Below are 19,945 nucleotides of genomic sequence, written 5' to 3'. Positions count from 1 at the left end.
TTGAAGGGGCCTAGTCAAAGTCCTGATTTAAAAAAGGATGAAATGGTGTGGCATGAGCTAACCTGACTCCCACATATGGCTGAATTACAACAATTCCCTTCATGGGGATGCAAAAGACTCATGGCCTGTCGTTGCAAATGGTTGATGGAGATAATAGCTTTCAAGGGTAATTGCAGCCAGTTATTAGGTTTAAGGGGAAATTACTTTTTCACATAGCTGTTTGATTTTTAAATTAGATTGATGATCTGAAACATTAATGTGTGACAAAATAGTAAATATCTTTAAGTGGCAAAAACTTGTTCACAGCACTGTAACCTTTAGAGTATCTATTTTGCATCCAGAGTTAAAAAAAAACTTTAATTGTGTTTATTTTATCGTCACAAACAAAGTGGTGGTAGATTTCAGCTGCACTGCATAGAAACAAGACAGCAAGAAAACTAAGACAGAGAATGACAAGGACACCTGGAGCATACCAAGACTTTTAAAGGAAGGAGGGGAAAAAAATTGGATGTGGAGTACAGTAGGATCAACAAAACAGACAAAATCCCTTTTTTAGAAGAGCGCAACTCAAAGATGCTGTAAACTTAAAGACCTTCTATCATATAAAAACAATAAATCCAAGTGTGTTGTCTAGTAGAAAGCATCTGTCATTTAACCTGTATGGGTCTCTGGCTGACATGTTCCCCTTTGGGGTCATTGCTCTCACCGTCTGTCTGGTAGTTGAGCGCCACCAGCTGGATTCCATGCAGCCAGAAGAGCAGAGGGTTGGGGTTGGTGGAGTCGATCCTGGTCGCTGCTGGATACGTCCTGAGCAGCTGGCACTCCGTGTGCTGGATCAGCTTCTGAGAGTAGCGCCGACACAGGCGCTTGGCTGCGTTCTCGTTGACGGATGAGATGTGGTAGCATTTGGGTGTGCGGATGATGGCGCTGAGCGACGTGGGGGTGCTGAGGACAGGCGACGTCTGCTGTTCCTCCCAGCTGTGTCGTTCGGAGCCAACTGCAGAAAGGTGAAAAACGACTGAAATCAGCTCATTTAGAGTGCTGGTCGTCTCGTTTATTAACAAAGCACCAACAGTCCATGCAAAAATAATCAAGGAGAAACAGAATATGGGTTCTATTTATTTGGTTTAAATACCAATAGCTTGAGCAACACCTTTCAAATGCACCAATTCAATCAATCTTAAATGCATTGGGCTTTATTTTCTGACAGAGCGGCTCTCGGCTCTGCATACCTTTTCCTGGGGTGCGGTTCTGAGCTGTCACCTCCCCCGTTGTGCCACAGCGAGAAGGAGCCGTTCCAAATATGGACTTCCTGCTCTTTCCCCGGTCCTTCCCTCTACCGGAGCCAGACGGAGACAATGTAGAGAGACCTGCATCCCCACACATAACAAGGAGGCAGAAGGGACATCTTTAACGATAAACGCTGAACCATAAGTTTCCCTCTTCATTCCCAGCTCCAGCTCACACTGAGCTGAGACCAACAAATAGTGTGAAAAACCTCAAAGATTCGAATCAACAATGGATCACGATGGTTTCGTAAAACCTCATTTCAGTGTAAAGACAAGCGTGGACCGACTGTTATCACATCTGTCTGTTTTTCTACAATTGTCTCTAGGCTGTCCTTTCACAAAGATACAGCCAAAACATCACCACTGGCATGACGTGTGTAGCACTTTCCTCAGAATCTGGGGACTTTCCCTCATAATAAGGAAGTTTTCTATAACTTCACCTTCAGTTTCAGCCATAGTATAAGAGAATTAGCATAGTAGCAAATTATGCAAACAACACCTTAAACAGATTTTCCTTTTGAAATGTGAGGAGCAGCAAAAACCTTGCATAAAATTAAACCAATTACATCAAATCGCATAAATAAACAAACGTAAATATTTTAGATCAAACATTTTTGCTTTTAATAAATGCTGAGTGTTTTTATGTGATTTAAATGTTTGCGCACATTTTCTGGGGGCCAGGGCAGCAAAGGAATAACGCCAGACCCGCTGCCTTTGTGAAATGAGCCAATCATCCGGCTTCCTTTCTCACATCCTAGTCTCTGGAGACTGTAAACAAATAAAATACCAGGCGGGTTTCTAAGGGCATATGTCACTTAAAGAAACAAGGACTCAGGCACCGAAGACGATACTTTAGACACGAAAGAGCTGATAGGGATTTCTATTTAAAGGCACAAAGAGAAATATTTGTGATGCATTGCAGCGAGGAATGAAGACAGATCCCTCTGAAGATGATCTAAGCAACATCATGAGGGCTTAAAAACAAAGCCAAGCGTTCTGATCTGAATAGCTGAGGATGTACTAAAGCAACCGAAGTTAAACTCTTAAGTCTAAAAGTGGCAGCAAGTGGAGGGTATGAGTGGATAAGGGCCTTAGTTTCCAGCTTACCTACACCGGAGGGAAAAAAAACATTTTCTTACAAAGAAGAGAAACTAACTTTGCAGTTATTATGTTCAAGAGAAAACTGAAGCATAATAAAGTGACCACATTTTCCCAAGGGAGGGTGGGAGTCATGAGCTTAGTGGGTGTTCTGTGTGGGATAGTAGAAGGATTGTAGAAAAGACCATTTCATTCTTGAAACAACACGATTAAAAAAAAAAAAAACTAAAATGAAATTGAAATCTTCTTAGGAATCAGGTTAAATAGAATAGAATAAAATAACCCTCATTGTGGAGAAATGAAAGATCCCTGTAAATATCAAGGGAGCGGCAATGACTTCACAAGAGAATACAGAATGAGATTAAACGAGAAGGCAAGCTAAGCATTTTCTGGAGTGGGAAGACTAAAAAAAAATAAAACCATACCGGGAAATTTTACAGCCTGGCAGTAGATGATGATGTCAGAGAGCTCCTGGGCGATCTGTCGGCTCTCCTTCTTGTTCTGAGGAAGGTAAAACTCCTCACCCAGCTCCATGTCAAACACCTGCAGGTTCAGGGGCGCAAACATAAGAAAATAAATATATAAATACAGAAGCTGAATTTCAGATCATAAACAGACACAGGTAGGTTTTATTTTCTTTATTTGTTGCTCTGTACCAGAACAATGAAGGGAACATGACTGAAATAATAATATTTAAATAGAGTAAATATTTCCTCAACTCTTTCAAAGGAATGAAGTTGGTTTATCACTTGAGGTTCCTAACCTTTCCTTTGCTCTGCATCATGTTTTCAGCCTTCTTCAGCCTCTTGGGTATTTCATCGACACTTGGCTCCTCTTTGTCTCCCGGGCTCTTACCATCAGGTTTGTCATCCAGGATGTTATCTGTACAATGAAACAGATTCATAGAGAATTTAAGCCTAATAAGATCCAGCTTCTTTAAACACTCTTCTGTAAGCGAATGAACACCTGACTGAATGTCCACATTTATCACTCTGGAACGAGCTGCACGAAACAACCGAGTTGGCATGATCAGTTGAGCAAATGCAGATGATCAAATGAAAATGGATTTGAAAGGCTGACTGCGTGTCAACAGGAAATCCTCGTCAAAAAGGATTCCAGTCAAGCAAGCAAGCATCCAAACATGCCTGTATTTAAGCCTATTGTTCTCTTTAATAGAACCTACACCAACATGAACATCTGTAAGCATGAAATTACATCCAAGTCTGAGTACGTCCAATGTGCACGCAGCATATCCCTTAAGATATAAGCTGAATGTAAAGCAGCACAGCAGAATAAACACTAGGGCTTGGTCGACGTCAACGGCACATCACACCTCCTATCGTTCTGGCCTGCCAGGTTTAGTTTTCTCCTCAGATAATACCCCTTATTCAGTGATTCATCGTATAGCTGTGTCTCTTTGCCTAATGGAGCCATCCATTGAGATGTGTCCACCAGTAATCATGCATACGCTATTTATTTCGTTCTTATAGAAAGTACCCCTGGCTCAGTGCTTGTGTTTATTTCAGTTTCCCTCCTGTCCTTTTATCAGCCAGCCAGCCGAGGATGATGACTGCTTCCTCTGAGCCTAGTTCTGCCAAAGGTTTCTTCCTGTTAAAAGGGAGTTGTTTCTTTCCACTATCGCCACATACTCGCTTTCAGGATGAGAAATCATTGTTCGAAAACTGCATTTTTATTTCCTCAGCTTATGTCTGGTAAATTATTCCGTGACCTGAAATATTTAAGCAAAAACAGAACAAATCTCTTTATTAATCTAAATGTTGTATAAGTGCTTTGTTATTGAGATTGCACGTGTTGACATTAAAGTGATGACAGTGCAGATTATTAGAAAATCATTTAGAAGCAACATATTAAGCAGTTAACAAGCAGAGTATTTCCTACTAGAGGAGCTTACAAGCACTTCAGAAGCGAAAAACTTACAAAGATACCAGCGTGAAAATAAATATTCAAAGGAATATCTCTTAACTGTAAACAGTAGCAACAGCAGTTTGTTTGGAGGCTCCCTTCCTCCTACACAGAAATAAAAGCCAAAACCATAGGAGAAAAAAAAACATACATCAGCTTAAACGCTGGGAGGATTTTTATCGGGAAAAACGTGATTCCTGACATTTGAAATGTTCTCCGAAAATGCTTTCGCAACCAAGATGACGTTTAATGTGAGGCTGGCAGATAGCAGCTGAAAAGGTGGGCCAAAGAGTGACTGGAGGGAGGGCCAGCTGATGTCGGTGCTAAACCTTATACTATAAAACACACTGGGGAGAAGATTGTTTACTTGATCAAGCTAAATTTATTGGTTTATATTCCTGTGCCGGTCTTGCAAATAAAACAAAACTGCTCCACTGTAGGTCTGTGATCAGTGCATCCGTCGGACAGGGACGAGCGGGGAATAGCAAAGGGCAGCGCTGGGGCTGGGACCAGGACAGGGTAGTTTCCCCTGGTTTGTTGTTCAGTGCAGGGGCAGAGCAGGGCCTGAGAAACCAGATGGCTTTGTTTTGTTTCCTTGACGAGTCTGCCCAGCCGCTGGCGAGGTCACAGACAACTACAGTATGGAGGGAAGGAGGGAGGGAGGGGGATCTTATCTTTGTGGGACATAGAGTAATCCTATACAGACATCACTGCCGATTAGTGTAAAGTCTTATCAACAGGCACTCAATTTTAACCACATTAACAAATTCTCAGTTTTATCAATACAGATGAGCCATTAGGTTGCCCCACAGCATTGCATTTCTACAGCTGTTACTCTGTTTCACATGAGCAGACAGGGGGAAAAAAGACTTAAATAAACATGAAGGAAGCTCAGATCTAAGCTAGAAGAAGGCAGAAAGCGGTCTCAGGTTTTCCAAAACTCAGCGTTCACAGACAGTTGATCTGAGGTTGATATAAGCTTAAATAAAGACAGCACATAAACGTCAACGTGGAGAAACTACACAGCTGGTTGGAGGGCTGTGGTAAATAACAGCAAACACAGAATAATGAATTAAAGCAACAAACAGCTGCTTCTGAGCTGAGGTGTCATAAAAAGCTGCATATACTGGGTTGCTCATGTTTAAGAAGAAAGCTGATGTGTTGCCTCACATTATTTTCTATTATCAAACATTAAAAATGTAGTAAAGTTAAAAGTTCACTAGGAAACAGATCGAAGAGCTGGTTCCCATGCCAGGATGCTACATACAGCAGAGCAGGACCTTTGATCTACCCAAGCAGAAAGCAAGCAGTAGCAGCAACAATCACTAACGCACGTCTTCATGCTGGTGTTTAATCTGTAGTCATTTTGCAGTGGTAGAAAAACACGGAGTCAATTTACGCCACAAAATCAAAGTATCTAGCTAAAACACAGAATGTTGGTGTCACTCTCTGAATAAAGAGTTTTATTGTTATTAAATTAATTCAATCTTTTCCACCTTTGTCACGTACCAACCATAAATATCCATGTATTTTATTGGGATTTCATGTGATAGACCAACAAAATGTAGTGCAAGATTTTACTTTTTTATTTATTTATACATCAGTAGCTCACTTTGGTTGCATACAGAGTTTTTCTGAAAGATTATCACGTCCTGCTGGCTTATTTGTTTTTTTTTTTGTTTTTTGTTTTACAGTTTGTTTTTTTCTCAGTTTGTTAGTAAATAAAGCCTTTCGTCTTTATTTATAATGGCAACAGAAGTATGACACTGCACATGTGCAGCAGGGGATAAACAAGGAAGCAGCTAACGGTTATTAGCATCTCCCAGCGAAATGTGGAAACAATGAAGAAAGGTCCAAGATCCAGTGTAAAAAAAAAAAATATATATATATAAAAAATGCATAAACATACATTTTATTCTGAGAGGATAAAGCCTGGAATGTCCCTGGGAATACAATATGAACGTTGGTGTTCACTGAAGCAGAAGCTAAAGCTGCCGCAGAGCTGATTGATGTGAGTAAACGTCCTCATTAATATTGTGATAATAGCGAAAGCAATGCTCTTCTTAGCCAAACAACATTATAAATAGATTGATTGATTGGTTCTTACCTTGATGCTGTGTCCCTGTTTGCGTTTAGGAACAGGAAATTAATTTCTCCGTGATATTCTGATATGAGGCTCTTAAAGTTGCTGTTGTCTGTTTATATTTGCTCATCACACTTGTTGCTGGGGTTCTAAAAAGGACTATCATAACACTATCAGGATGGACGCTTTATGTATATAACCTTATTTTATCATGATCAAACGCTTTTTTGTCTTTTTTATATAACTGTATAACGTGGCTATGTCCCTTTAAGTGGAAGGTAAATTACATTTTTGGGTACTAAACCTCCTTTACTCTTATATACCTAAATATAATCCAGTGCTAACAATTGCCTTTAGTCACCTATTTATTAAATAGGTGTATACTTGGTGTAAACATATTATCAGTATGAATGCAGCTGTTCTGTAAGGCCTCAGGGTTTTTTTTTTGGGTCTTCAGCCTTCAAGCGAACACCTTTTACAGCCTCCTTTAGTTGCAGTAAAGCCCTGCCAGTCTTTTGGGGGTATGACTCCGCCAGCAGGGCCATTCCCACAGGTGAATATGCTTTTAATTAAACCAATCTGTTGTAGCTCTGGCTCTATGCTCACAGTATCTTGCGGCCGTTAACAGATGTTCTTCCAGCATTGCCTCGAATTTAACTTCACCTCATCTGACCAGCTTCCTTGTCGATGGTAAAGAAAGCATCCCCATAGCATCATAGTGCCGCCATCATGTTTCACTTTATCATGGCGAGTTCAGTGCAAAGTTGGTTTTCCACAATGACTTTCTTCAAGCTAATTGGAATGCACGTTGCAATGACAATAAAGATAATTAACCCACCTGATGATTAACCCAGAATTACCATCGGCTTTTCTAATTAATGCCAATCTGCCCCAGTTTATGGGCAAAGCTGGTTGACCATGTTGGGTGTCTTGAAGTTGTGCCATACATTTATATTTTCAGATGACCGATTCAGTGTTCAACGCTTGGGATATTGTTTTATAACCGAAATTCTCAACAACCTTATCCCCGACCCGTCTTCTGTGTTTCTTCATCCACTGATGTTCTCTAACATACCTCTGAGGCGTTCACAGGACAGCTGGACCGTTTTTAATAATACATTCAGTTCTGAAAGCTGCGCTGGATTTCAGTCTAGAAATCAGAAAACTGTGCTTGCCACAATTACATATCCCGCATGATATAAAATACTAGAAGAAAATCAAGATAGTCTGTAGTTGTAACGTGACAAAATGGGAAAACATTGAATGGGTAAAGATACTTTTTATCTTTCTGAGGTTGTTTCTGAGGAAGAACCACAATTTATTCCACTGCTCAACAATTACAGAGAAAACACTAAAGCTTGGAGAGGCACATCAGAGCATTTACCTTCAAGGCCATATGAGGCAGTAGAGGCTGTGAGGACATCAGCTAGGTGGGAAAAAAAGGCAAGAAAAAGGGAAAATGAAACGAAAAAGAATAAAGTGTCAACAAATCACACTCAGCTGTTAAAAAGACGGAGGACAGGATAGAGTTGTGAATAGAGAGTTAAACGAAAGAAGACAACATAAAAACTTTAAGTGGGGAAATTCAAGCTTGAGAGTTCACAGAAATCCCAGTGGGCCTTTTTACTGGAGTCCTGCTTTGAAGTTAGTTTTTTCCCCATTTCAGATCATAAATATCCTCACCATCTGATAGAGACTCGTAATCATAGTCATATTCATCTTCTTCCTCCTCCTCCTCCTCGTTGGCGTGGTTGTTAGAGGAAGAAACTCCTGGTGATCCGTTGCTCGCCTGGGCTTGCATGTGTGCCAGCTGGTGAGCCTGTGAAACAGTTTGACCCATTTGGATAAACAAATAAAATATACACACATAAATATGCATGAAAAACATAAAAAGAATAATCTATAATTCTCTGAAGATTGTAAATATAAATGTTGTTATCCATAGAAAATGCACAGCCTAAATGGTTGCTTCTAACCAGCAATGATGCATACATTTGAGAACGTTTGCATCAATTATTCATGTTTCACGGCACTCTAAAAGGTTATTGGTGCTGACTATATAATAAAATAAAGCAACCTAGAAGATCCTTAGCAGAGTCCATTCTTGGAAATATAAATTATGCAAACATGGGGATGGGAGCTGTTTCATCCCAACCTTCTGTTTGAGGATGTCCACCGGTGCCTGATGGGCTTTGAGCTTCTTGTTCTTGAGGAGGATCTTCCCACGCAGCTGCAGCGGGGATGGCAGGTGAGGGTCATCGCTGAAGTCGCCCTCAAACAGGAAACGAGTCACGAGACGTTCTCCAAACACGGTCTAATGGAAAAACCAATTCAAATATGACGGATGACATCGGCATGATCCCTTCAAATGAGAAGACGTGTCGTGTGGAAAGGATTGAGGAGGGGGGGGGATGTCTGAAGCTCAAGTCGAAAATGAAAGTGACTTTATCAAAACACTGCAAACAAAACAAACAAGACCGTGGTGATGTAAGCTGCCGAGGGTCACGGAGCTTTTTCAACTTGAAAGAGTTCAATTTATCAAGATGGCCAGAAGTGGGTCTCCAAGGAGGAGGATACGATGTAAAGTTTTCTTAGATGAAAGCATGATGATATTCTATGATTTAGCCATCTTTTCCTGGACGTGCATGACCCAGACTGGACAATCCACTTAAAAAAGCGAGACGAAAAACACACAGTTAACCAAAAATCAGGCTTCTGCTTGGAAAACTGCTTGTTAAAATGTTCATAACTGCTTAAAAAAGGTGGTGATTGAAAACTCTTGTAAAAATCACATGTACATGTATTTTCATCATTCTAACTAATTTACTGTTATCAGAAGGGAAAGGTTTGTGTTAGAGGAGAGACACTTTGACACAGTTGGTGTTCCAATAGGACAACGATCCTGAAAGATAAAGCCGGACTTTGTTAAGATTGGCTTGGCCTTAACTGTATTGCTGATAAACTGTATCCATGCAATAAAACCAACCAATTAAATAAAATGTACCAATGGCAAGCGATATTTAACTATATATCAGTGAGGTTGTAAATATATATTTAGCCAGTATCTTTTTGGCCCAGTGAATATTAGCGAAAATCAAGAAAAAAAGAACACACACTATTGCTTGTTTATTGTATAATCATCCTGGTCCTGCCTCAAAAATGGTTAAAAAAAAGCATAATTTAAAGGACAGTATTAATATGAGATTCACACCGTTGATGGCTGTATTTCAACTCCTCACTGATACTGTATGTGACCATTAATGGAAATAAAATGTTGATGTTTTTAGTCTTAGTTACTACTTAGGTATTAAGAAAATCCCAAAAGAATGTCTCAGACATGGCGTCCCGTCATACCTTGAATATTTCAGCCATCTTACGTTGTTGCAGAAGGGAGCAGTGGTTCTCTATGGACAGTATGACCGGCATGTCAGAGTTGACAAATGCAGACCGATTGATGGCTTCCACCACGTCCTGATGGATTAATAGAGGAAAACGTCTTAGTTACAGCCTCACGCTTAAAAAGCAGAAACAAAACAAGTATATAAACCATGTTCCACAAGATCAACAATAAACAATACTAAGTGGTGACCTGTCGGTGAATCTGAGTAATCTTTTATAAATTTAGATTTATAAACAGGAACTCAACACACTAGTAGAGTAATTTGATCTGATCCAGGGTCAGACTTTTACCAAATTCATTTGAAAGGAAACTGAAGCAAGTTAGTGACCGATTTCACTTTCTTTTATTTAAAATATGCAAGCATGTCTCTAACCTTAAAGGGAATTTTAGTGGTGAGTGTGTGTCCATGGTAAATGACTGGCATGCCGTCATCTCCATCCCAGCAATCCAACTCCACACTCCTACAGCCTTGAAGGAGGACCTAAATGTCGAAACATTTACAAAAACCAATTCACTTCTCAAATAAAAGGTTGAAGATCTTGAAATTCTGGACGGAAATTGTACAACAGTGTGTCTTACATGGCTGTAAAGCTCAACGGAGGACTCTCCTTTGAGCTGATGACCTGTCAGGTAGGTGTTGTGAGAAGACTCAATGTAGTAATACGACAGAGGGTGCTGCAGCTCATCTGGATTCATCAGAGATTCCTCATTACGAGAAGCAAAGTTGTCTTTGTCCATCAAGAACCTGAGACAGACGAAGCAAAACAATTCCTAAGATATTTCACACACTGTTGTGTTCTATAAGCGGAAATATTCATTCTTCTTGAACTTTTATCACATTTTAAGCTTTAATGTATTTTATTAGCATGAACAAAGTCAATTCAATCTAATTATACAGACAGACTGGTTAAAAAGTAGCGATTAAAGGAAACCTAGAAAACAGCATCAAGTCTAAAATCCTTTAAAATACATTGATCTTTGCAGCCCTAACGAGACAAAAATGTGGGAAAGTTGAAGATGAATGCCTAAAAGTTCCCAATTTTAGGAATTTGTATGGACCATACTTTTCAATGTGGTTTAAATTAAGTATGTCCTTTATGCTATACCTTGCAAAACCTTCAAATGACATCCATCCCATTTGTCTCATTAACATTGAGGGCTCAAACTTCTGCAAGAGAAAGAAAAGTGTTACTTTGAAGTTTTTGTAAGTTAGGTTTAATCTGTATTCGATGCGGCGTTATTATCCGCCTAGTTCCAGACTTTTACCTGTATAATGCTCAGAATCTCGTCAAAGCTCAGGTGCTCTCTCTGACAGTTCACTAAAAAGTCATTGAGCTGTGGAATAGCCAATCCCAAAACGCCGAGCGATGCGTTCTCCACCCCTGTGCCGTTCGTCACAATGCTGGCTGCCGCAATTGCATCCGAGATCTGCTTCTGGTTGTCTGACATCAGCTGCCTCGTCCGGATAAACAGGCCCAGATCAGATCCATTCCGCGTTAATAAGTCTGAGGAGCAGACGAGATTAGGAGCCGGTACAAAAAAGAGGGCACGTCAGCATAATTATGATTTTTTTTTTTTTCTGTTGTTACCGAGGTCTGGCTGTAGCCCTGTGTCTTTGTCATCTATCTTGAGGTTGGTGTAGAGAGGGGAGGATTCTGGACCCGAGCGACTGCAGGGCACAGCGAAGGTGTCAAACAGCTCTTTCAGGTCCTTCCTGCTTCGGATGCTGCGGAGAGAACAAATCCATTTAGTCCAATTCCTGTCCAACATCAACTCACAGAATAGTTAACCTGACTGCCTTTTAAACTGTGAAACCAATTTGAGTTTCCATTAAGATAAATAAAAAGGTCAGGTAATTATACTCAGGCTTCAGGAGGTTGTAAGAAGAAGAAAATGTGTCTAATCTTTCTCTTTCCTTGTCCTTTTAAAGGATGCCTCTGTATTCAAACCTCCTTAATCTGATATCCATTAATAAAATCCTGTGCAACCAACTGCATTTAAAGGTCACTGTTTCCAATAACGGAGTCCACCTGTATGGTAGCGAAGGTCTCAGAGGTTTGTCAAGAGACACTCGAGACCAAACAGGACCATGAAGACCAAGGAACCCAGCAGACAGCTCAGGGAGAAGGTTGTGGAGAAGTTTAAACGAGGGCTGGGTTAATAAACGATATCCCAAGCTTTAAACATCTCACAAGAGAATGGCACAGCTGCCAACCTACTAAGATTCGACCATTCACCTAAACTGACAAGGCCATGCAAGGAGAACATTAATCAGAGAAGCAGCCAAGAGGCCTCTGTGCTAACTCTGGAGGAGCTGCAGAGATCCACAGCCACGCAAAAAGCCTCAAGCCATCCAGCCGACCGCAAACATGTGGAAAATAGGTGAGTTGTTCAGACTACAGCTGAACTTTCTGGTCTGCATAAAAATTTGTGTCTCAGCTTTATTGTTATAAACTACTTTGTGTTGGTCTATGACAAAATCCTCCCAAAAGCCATTGAAGTTTGTGTAACATGACGAAATGTGCAAAGATTGAAGGACTATACATACTTATTCAATGCACCGCACTATAAAACAGCCCTTCCAAGAAAGCCCACGACTTCAAAAGGGGTTTCATTTAAAAATGTCTCCACATCCCATCTCTTAAATTTCTTCCTGACCCTGAGCCATGAAAACAGCAAAACTGTACTTTGTGGTTATTACTTTGGACAGCACAATTTATAAGGCTAGGCAGAAGATAAGTTAACATCTAACAATCTTAAAAATGAAGGAGGACTGTTACAAGAAATGCTTATCAGGGCACAGCTTTTATTTCCATTCATTGGACACGGAAAAATTTAGACAAGCCAAATAAATCACAGACCAGAATCCTTTGAAAATTCCCTAAACATGATAACTATGAGAGGCATTTATTGTAGCACACTGCCTTTTTGCACATTTGATACAAACATGACTATTACATAACAGTAAGGAGGTACATCCTCCTGTCTGTATATTTATACAGTATATACATTCAGCAGAAAAGACAGAACTGAATGCTGGCTTGTGCTTTATATCATGTTTAATCCACTGTGTAAAGGCTAAAAAGGAGACATTAGCCCAGTGTTCAAACTCCATATTAAAGAAATAGAGGCTAATTATTGATTTGAACAGTAATCCATGTCAAAGATACCTGAATGACTTGAAGAGCTCAACAAACTCAATGAAGCTCATGGTGCTGTCAGAAATCATGAGATTCTGGAAGCCCCTGAAGCAGCCTTTACCTCGGCCGTGCCACGATCTGCTGCTCCAGGCCCTGCAGATCCCAAAGGGAAAGAAAATATAATGACTGAAATAAAAAAAAGAATACTTCTTATTGACCCGTGAGCTCTTATTAGTTGTTTTTACCCTGGCTGTGACTTGGAGGTTCCTGACAGGATCGGAGAGGATTGTGGACGGGAGTGGTTGGACCCCGCCATGCTGGAGGAAGAAGACGATGAAGAGGAAGAGGCTAGCAACCCAGAGCTCTTGTTGGATGATAGGGAGAAAGGTCCTGGGAAGCTGTCATCTGCAGAGATGATGAAGATAAAAAACTAATTATGCACAGAGTTTTCCTCCCATGCGTTTTTTAGAGACTTTAATTCTAAATGAATCCTAGTTAGAAATCATCTGTCCTACTTTCGTTTTTCTGAATATAAATACGTTTAAAACGTCTCACCTGGATCTTCTTGGTCGACGCTGTCGGACTCAGGACCGTTTCGGTATAGACCTTCCTTACAGCTCCGTGTCTTCCTGGAAACCATCTCGTCGTCAGTGGCATCCCCGCTGTCTCCCTGGAATAGGTGCGCAAACACTTTCATCAATAGAAAAATTAAAAATTTGAACTAGAGGTGTTTTGTAGGACCTTGCTTTCTTTTTAGTTTTGAATCATTTCTAAACCATAATATCTAATATTATGGGACGCCCAGACAGTAATGTTCGTCTTGCCTTCTGAGATTGAACTTATTGTTAAACTATTATGACTGTGAGCTATATGCTTTGTTAAAGGTGCATTAGAAGAGGCACTTTACAGAAAACAAATAAAAACTCTTTGTACTGACCCTTACAAGAGCCTTCTTTTTCTTCTTGGACTTGTCATTGATGCTGAGTGGGCTGTTTTTCTGATTACTTTGCTTCTCTACAGCACCAGTCCCCATGTTCCACCTCCTCCCACCAAACAGCTCAATGGCCTGAGCTAATGTGGGACCTTCGTACCTGCCGTCCTCCTAAATATGCAGAGACGTAGAATTAGAGCAACAGAACAGTATGCTACAATTACAATGCTAAGATCAATGTTGTGCCTCAATGAAAGTCAAACTTAAATCCTTTTCTCCTGTTAATATGTAAACATAAGAAACTGTTAAGATAGCCATCATGAAATGTTACACATTAGGCCATGTTAAAACATGCAATATAGTTTTCTTAAAACAGAATGAACAAATATAAGCAGGACAAAATACACAGTCTTGTAACAGGACCAACACCTCTTGAACTTTGTTCACATTTTATCAAACTTCCATCTTTATCTGCATTTTATGTGACTAACCAGCACAAAAATCTCAAGAAGAAGGAAAATGACTCATGGAAATGGTCTTAAATTCTTCAACAAACAAAAAAAATATCCTAAAAATGTGGTGTTCCTATCTTTTCCACTCGCCTGCGTCAATACTTTGTAGACATTTTTTTTGCACTGTTTCATGCCTGCATGCCAACGATTTTTGTTATTTTTGTAAGCAAAAAGTTCAGTCAGATGGGAGCCCGGGCATCCGTTACCACCAATTCTCAATTCTTGCCATAGATTCTTAATCGGATTTAGCTCTGGACTTTGACACTGCAAAAAGGGAACTAAAGGTAAGTAAAACTTTCTTGATATTAGTGTATTTATCCTTGATTTAAGCATACAAGTTTAAATGATCTACGAATGGAATAGGCTTTTTGCACTTGAAATAGAAACAAACTCATCACCATCATCTTATTTCAAGTGCATTATATCTAATTATCTTATTTAAGAGGTAAAAATACTCATTCTATTGGCAGATAATCTTATTTACCTGCTCAAATTAAGGACAAATACACCAATTTCAAGAAAATGTATTTACTTTTAGTTCCCTTGTTGCAGTGAAGAAGGCACATCTCACACATGAATTTGCTTTGACCTAAACCATTCATTCGATGCTATGACTGTTCAGGACCATAGCTTTTGTGGAAAGACTTTCAATACAGCCCTGTAGTTGTTTAAAACTGGATCTTATTTAGGGGATATCAAAATAAAGCGGGATGAATGCAAATGTACACCACACTTTTCCGGATTATATTTGTGAACAAAACAAATATATATAAAAAAACAATGCATTACAATGATGTATGTGGTTAGAACATGATATGTGCAAAAGTTCAAGGTCAATACTTCAGCAATGCAATGCATGGGGGACATCTGTTAAAATGTTTATTAATACAATTCCAGCTCAGGATTTACCTGATACAAGCTAACATACTGCCTCCTCAGCCACTGCAGTCTTTGGTCGGGAAACTTCTTCAGTTTCCTGGTTGCGCTCACCAGCTCTGACAGGCCCTTATGGAGCGTTTGTGCGGTGTGATTAGGTGCCACAAAGTGCAGGAGCCTGATGACACAAGTTAGAAAGGTGGTTCAAGTTTCAAATACATAGCAAGATGTTTTGGCAGCACAGCAGTGTTGCAGCCTGCTGGTAGTAAACAGAAACCAACTTGTTGTCAGTGGTACTGAGACCGTAGAGCAGAGTCAGACCGTTCTCCTCCACCGTCATTTGGCTCAGCTTGTTTTGCAAACAAACAGCGTGAACATCGACCCCCTGATGGCCCAGAAACACTGCCTGCAGAGTCACATAGACACCATAAGTGAAAACCTCCAGAGTCACATGCAATTCAAACACAAAACACGTTCCTAGAAGCATATTCTCAACAAACCTTCACTACCCCAAGGTCCAGGAGGCCTTCGGCTAAGCCAGGGAACACGCTCAGCCCTAACCCGGGCGGCTGCTCAGTGACGGAAGCTCCTCCACTTTGAGGTTTGCCTACCAAATGTTTACAAAATGATAGAAATGTAGTCAAGGAAAGGGATTTAAGGATGCTTAGCTCTGATGCAAACATTTACAACCAAGTTAAATGGTCTATGTTGCAAATAAAAGCTACTGGGCAAACAAAATATAAGTAAACAAATACAGACTCAGTTTACGACATAATAGCACAGGAAATTTATTTTTATAGCAGAGAGCTCTGTGTTAAATCTGTTTAAACAACAATAAAGTGAGAGGAAATTGAGATTTTTTTTTTTCTGCGACTCAAAATACACTCCTCAGAGTAACACATTTCACTCAGAGGTAACCTTAATAGTGGAAGGTCCATCCTCAATAAAGCTCCAGGCATCTACCTGTATAATATCACTATTTTGGTCAGTGTGACTAGAAATGCTCGAGAATATCTACCCCAGATGAGTGTTGTGTTGTCGGGCTGGAGACGCAGCAGACAGCGAGCAGTTAGATGGGTGTCCTGGTCGTAATGAATGACTGTAGCCCCCTGCAGCAGAAACTGGTGAACATCTGGTTGTAACGACAGTACATACCTAAAAAAATAATAAAAAAATACACAAAAAAATTATCTAACATCTGTTAATGCGCAATATGGGCCACATTTTTATGTTTATTTCTTACCAGGGAATGAGCTCTGTGCCGTGGCTGAAAGCTCTGTGCGTCTCTTCCGTACCCTGAAACTCCACCTCTTTCACCGCAGGCTCAGTGGACAGGTCACCGTCTGAGTCCGACAGGTCTCCAACTGAGAAACTGTAGATAAACAAAATTTAGATTGTGGTTGGTGTGGATATTTAACCTTTATTGTTTAAAGTTGCAGTCAAATTAGACATTAAAATCAGTTAAACCAAACAAAAACACACTTAACCTAGTAGGTAGTGATTACACGAGCAATACATCACCATGCAATCGTCATTGTTTAGTCCATGAGGGGCAAATATAATCATGTTCTGCAGCCTTAAAATCTGAGAATCTTGAAAGTGCAGAACAAAAAGAAATCATAGTTTGTCAAATAGCTTTTTAAGGCAAATTATTATGTTAAACCATTTTTTTTTTCTTAGACAAAGACAGCCTTTAGAGCCAGACATCTTTAAAACAGAAAATGCACTTCCATATTTGGAGGATGACATGTTGTCTGGAACACCAGATCATGGGAGCCTTATGTTGTAAATAGAAAACAGTTTTTTTTGTTTCCAGTTAAAAAAATACCATTCTAATCAGAATATGTCAATTGGATGTGTGGCAACTTACTGGCAACACATTACGAGGATGGAGTGAACATATTTATGTTCACTTTCCGCACGTAAAAACGTCTGCTCGTTTCTAACGCTGTCAGGCATCACTGCCTAGTGGATTTATTACGTCGGCATGGTTGTTAGGCAATGCAGCAACTAGAGGGTAGTTATGACTTAGCTTCTAAATCCAGAGGAAAGTTTTAGGAAATAGTAACAATGGGAAAATGGAGTTCCGCCTTTGTTGTTGTCGTCGTCTTTGTTCCTGTCGCACTCAACATGTGAGCAATACTGCGCCACACTGCCTTGATTATTGGTTTTATTTCTCCATTTGATGTGTTTGGATATACATCTGCAACTCCCTGACGATAGACTCAAATACCCACAAAATTAATGCAGAGAGTGGACAGAAGGCTCTGACTGTATGTCATAAATGGGCCTTTACTTTCCTCAAAGATCCTCTTTGAGGGAAAGTGGGTAATATTTGTGAAAGAGAAGAGGGTAGACTGTTCACCATTTTTATTGGATAATGAGACTATTTGAGTTTTGGGTTAAAGGGAAAAAAACCAAGGCTGAGTGGTGGAAACAACACGGTTCTTGCTGTTTTGATGGGGGATAGCTCTAGTAGAGTCAGCAGCCAGACCATTTTGGTTTCTGCGGGTGATTCTTAAATCTTTTGGGTGTTTTTTTTGGGGGTGGGGGTGGTGGGGTATCTTCTAATGTCCACTCATCATGTATTTGGTTGAGCCAATAACTGCTTTCTCTAAATAGTCCTCATGCATGTTTACCCACAATGATTAGCTGCAACAAAGTCTATTTTTTTTCCCAAAGTGTCTGAGCTAAATTAACAGGTTTGTGTATCGGTATTTTACCTTCCATTCCATCCTCCACATGTGCAGCATTAGCTCAAAGTTACTTTTTATTGCAAAATGACATGAAGGGAAACCCACTTTAAATGGACTTATTGAGTGGTCCAGTTTGAGACTCATAAGGGAAGCACAGCGTGATTATGTGTAGGAAAGCAAAAGTAGTTGCCTCACATTGAATCATCACTGGTGAATTACAGGTAGTGGGTTAGGTCTCTAAGCTACGGATCTTGGATAACATTTTTCCTAACCACCTCCTCTCTGGACACATCTTCGCATAATGAACTTACATTAAAGTTGGAGACGTTATCACTACTTTGGTCTTGGGTGGGCATTGTGAGGCCGGCAGTTTGGACGCCTTTAAAAGCAAAGTAAAGATGCATTTTTACTGTCTGGCTTTCAGGTGCAGCTTATTGGTAACCTTTGGTATTTGGTTTTATTTTCATTTTATTCTTCAACTATTTTATCACGTTATCTATTTACATTTTCATTACTGTTATATCCAAGTCTAACAGTTTTGGCAAGTATTATTTATTTTCCTAATATCAGCAGTAAAGTCTCATCACAAATCCTCTTGACCTTAGTAGATTTACTATTGAAGTTTGTAAGTTTTATATATTTTTTTTTAGCTTTTGTAAAGCACTTTGTGTTACACTTTGCTTCATAAATAAAGTTAGATTTTTTTTCTTATGCATCAGTCCCTGAGTTTGGTGTTCCTTACATGATGTCATATTTCTTTGGTGACGGAGTTGTGTACTGCTTTGTCCTGGCTTTCTGGCTTTTTCATATATTTCCCAAGTTCATACTTTGGTATAAATACATAAGCTATGAGCAGGAACACAATTGAAAAAGAAAACTTGTTAAAAATGATTATATATGTCCTTCAAATAACTAATCTTCAGCTCAAATTGCCACTGAACCTATGTAAATATGCATACACACTGTTCACACTCCTGCAGCTGTTATTGAACAACTTTAACAATAACTTACAACACACGCTTTGTTTCTGCCGTTGTCCTAAATGAATGGTAACTATAATAAAGGAGGGGAGGGGAGAGATAAGGAGGAAAGGAAGAGTGAGAAGGAAAAAAAACAGGGACACAAAAAGGTTCTGGCAGTTGCCTAAAGTAAAAGAGTGAAAGAGATCCAGACCACAGGAAAAGAAGCAATAAACTGCTGTGACATTGTAGTCCAAACAGATGAAAACCATAAGGCTAAGAAAATGAAGTAGAGTTCTTATCTTTTACTGTAAGATGAAGAAAAAGTTAAGGGAGAGCAAATGATCAAATGCATATTAATTTATTATGTCAAAACTTTGATTTAATCTGTTTCTTTCACTTTCTAAATTCCCGCTCGTGTTCTAAGCTACCTGCCACCAGTGGCCTGATAAGTACCAGAGCTCCGTTCCTTCCTGTCCTGACAGGAAGCAAGGCTGTTATCTTTTTTTCTTTGTGACAAGGTTTTATGTGAGCTCGGCTTCATCTCAATAACAATCTGCAAAAGCGTTCTTTTACAAACCCCATTATCTCGTACCGCTGTTCACGATGAAAAAAACTCAACCAGAATCAGAGGGTGGTGAACGTTTAGTTTTATATTCACCGTTGGGAGTTATCAGCAAAAGGCCAAAGAGTTTTGTGAAAAAAATCTGAAAATGAATGTCTTGAATCACAAGAAATGTTGTAACTGCTTAACCATTAAAGCCTGTTTATCAAGAAGCTCTGCAGTGCTTTAACAGTGAGGACTGATCAGCCATGCCAATCATTCTCTGTGTGCACGGCTCTGATATAAATCACTATATCCTTTAGTTTTGCCCATGAGTGTTTGTCTGTGAATAAATAGGAAAGCAGAAAACTCAATTTTGAAAACAGAACTTTGGCACCAAGGATCAACAGCCCCAAACAATAAAATCTACAGCCAATCAAAATTCCAAATTTCCTTTTGCCTTTGCAAGTGCATCATAATGCATCTTTGCAAGT

The 19,945-nt window shown here is 39.7% G+C and overlaps 1 protein-coding gene across 7 annotated transcripts in view; it reads right to left on the bottom strand.

The window, feature by feature from the left end:
- Nucleotides 1–19,945, bottom strand: part of plce1 (phospholipase C, epsilon 1) — a 124,160-nt gene that overhangs the window by 12,604 nt on the left and 91,611 nt on the right. For 3 of the 7 annotated variants that reach the window (XM_036141807.1, XM_036141812.1, XM_021312747.2), the window contains 23 exons: nt 18,960–19,001; nt 16,496–16,624; nt 16,271–16,407; nt 15,753–15,859; nt 15,534–15,658; nt 15,286–15,430; nt 13,871–14,035; nt 13,489–13,603; nt 13,179–13,338; nt 12,964–13,086; nt 11,383–11,519; nt 11,060–11,298; nt 10,900–10,961; nt 10,373–10,538; nt 10,167–10,274; nt 9,748–9,864; nt 8,549–8,707; nt 8,077–8,212; nt 7,778–7,819; nt 3,151–3,269; nt 2,813–2,930; nt 1,233–1,370; nt 707–997 (listed from right to left, as the gene is read on the bottom strand). In XM_036141807.1, coding sequence (XP_035997700.1) covers nt 707–997; nt 1,233–1,370; nt 2,813–2,930; nt 3,151–3,269; nt 7,778–7,819; nt 8,077–8,212; nt 8,549–8,707; nt 9,748–9,864; nt 10,167–10,274; nt 10,373–10,538; nt 10,900–10,961; nt 11,060–11,298; nt 11,383–11,519; nt 12,964–13,086; nt 13,179–13,338; nt 13,489–13,603; nt 13,871–14,035; nt 15,286–15,430; nt 15,534–15,658; nt 15,753–15,859; nt 16,271–16,407; nt 16,496–16,624; nt 18,960–19,001 — 3,080 coding nt within the window. The remainder of the gene's footprint in view (nt 1–706; nt 998–1,232; nt 1,371–2,812; nt 2,931–3,150; nt 3,270–7,777; nt 7,820–8,076; nt 8,213–8,548; nt 8,708–9,747; nt 9,865–10,166; nt 10,275–10,372; nt 10,539–10,899; nt 10,962–11,059; nt 11,299–11,382; nt 11,520–12,963; nt 13,087–13,178; nt 13,339–13,488; nt 13,604–13,870; nt 14,036–15,285; nt 15,431–15,533; nt 15,659–15,752; nt 15,860–16,270; nt 16,408–16,495; nt 16,625–18,959; nt 19,002–19,945) is intronic. The other 4 variants (XM_036141811.1, XM_036141813.1, XM_036141808.1 and 1 more) reach the window with 3 other exon arrangements.

Source organism: Fundulus heteroclitus, chromosome 10 (genome assembly GCF_011125445.2).
Source record: "Fundulus heteroclitus isolate FHET01 chromosome 10, MU-UCD_Fhet_4.1, whole genome shotgun sequence".
In the NCBI taxonomy this organism is placed as follows: Eukaryota; Metazoa; Chordata; class Actinopteri; order Cyprinodontiformes; family Fundulidae; genus Fundulus; species Fundulus heteroclitus.
The sequence above is the reverse complement of the archived record's forward strand: the minus strand, read 5'-3'. Positions and strand labels throughout refer to the sequence as shown.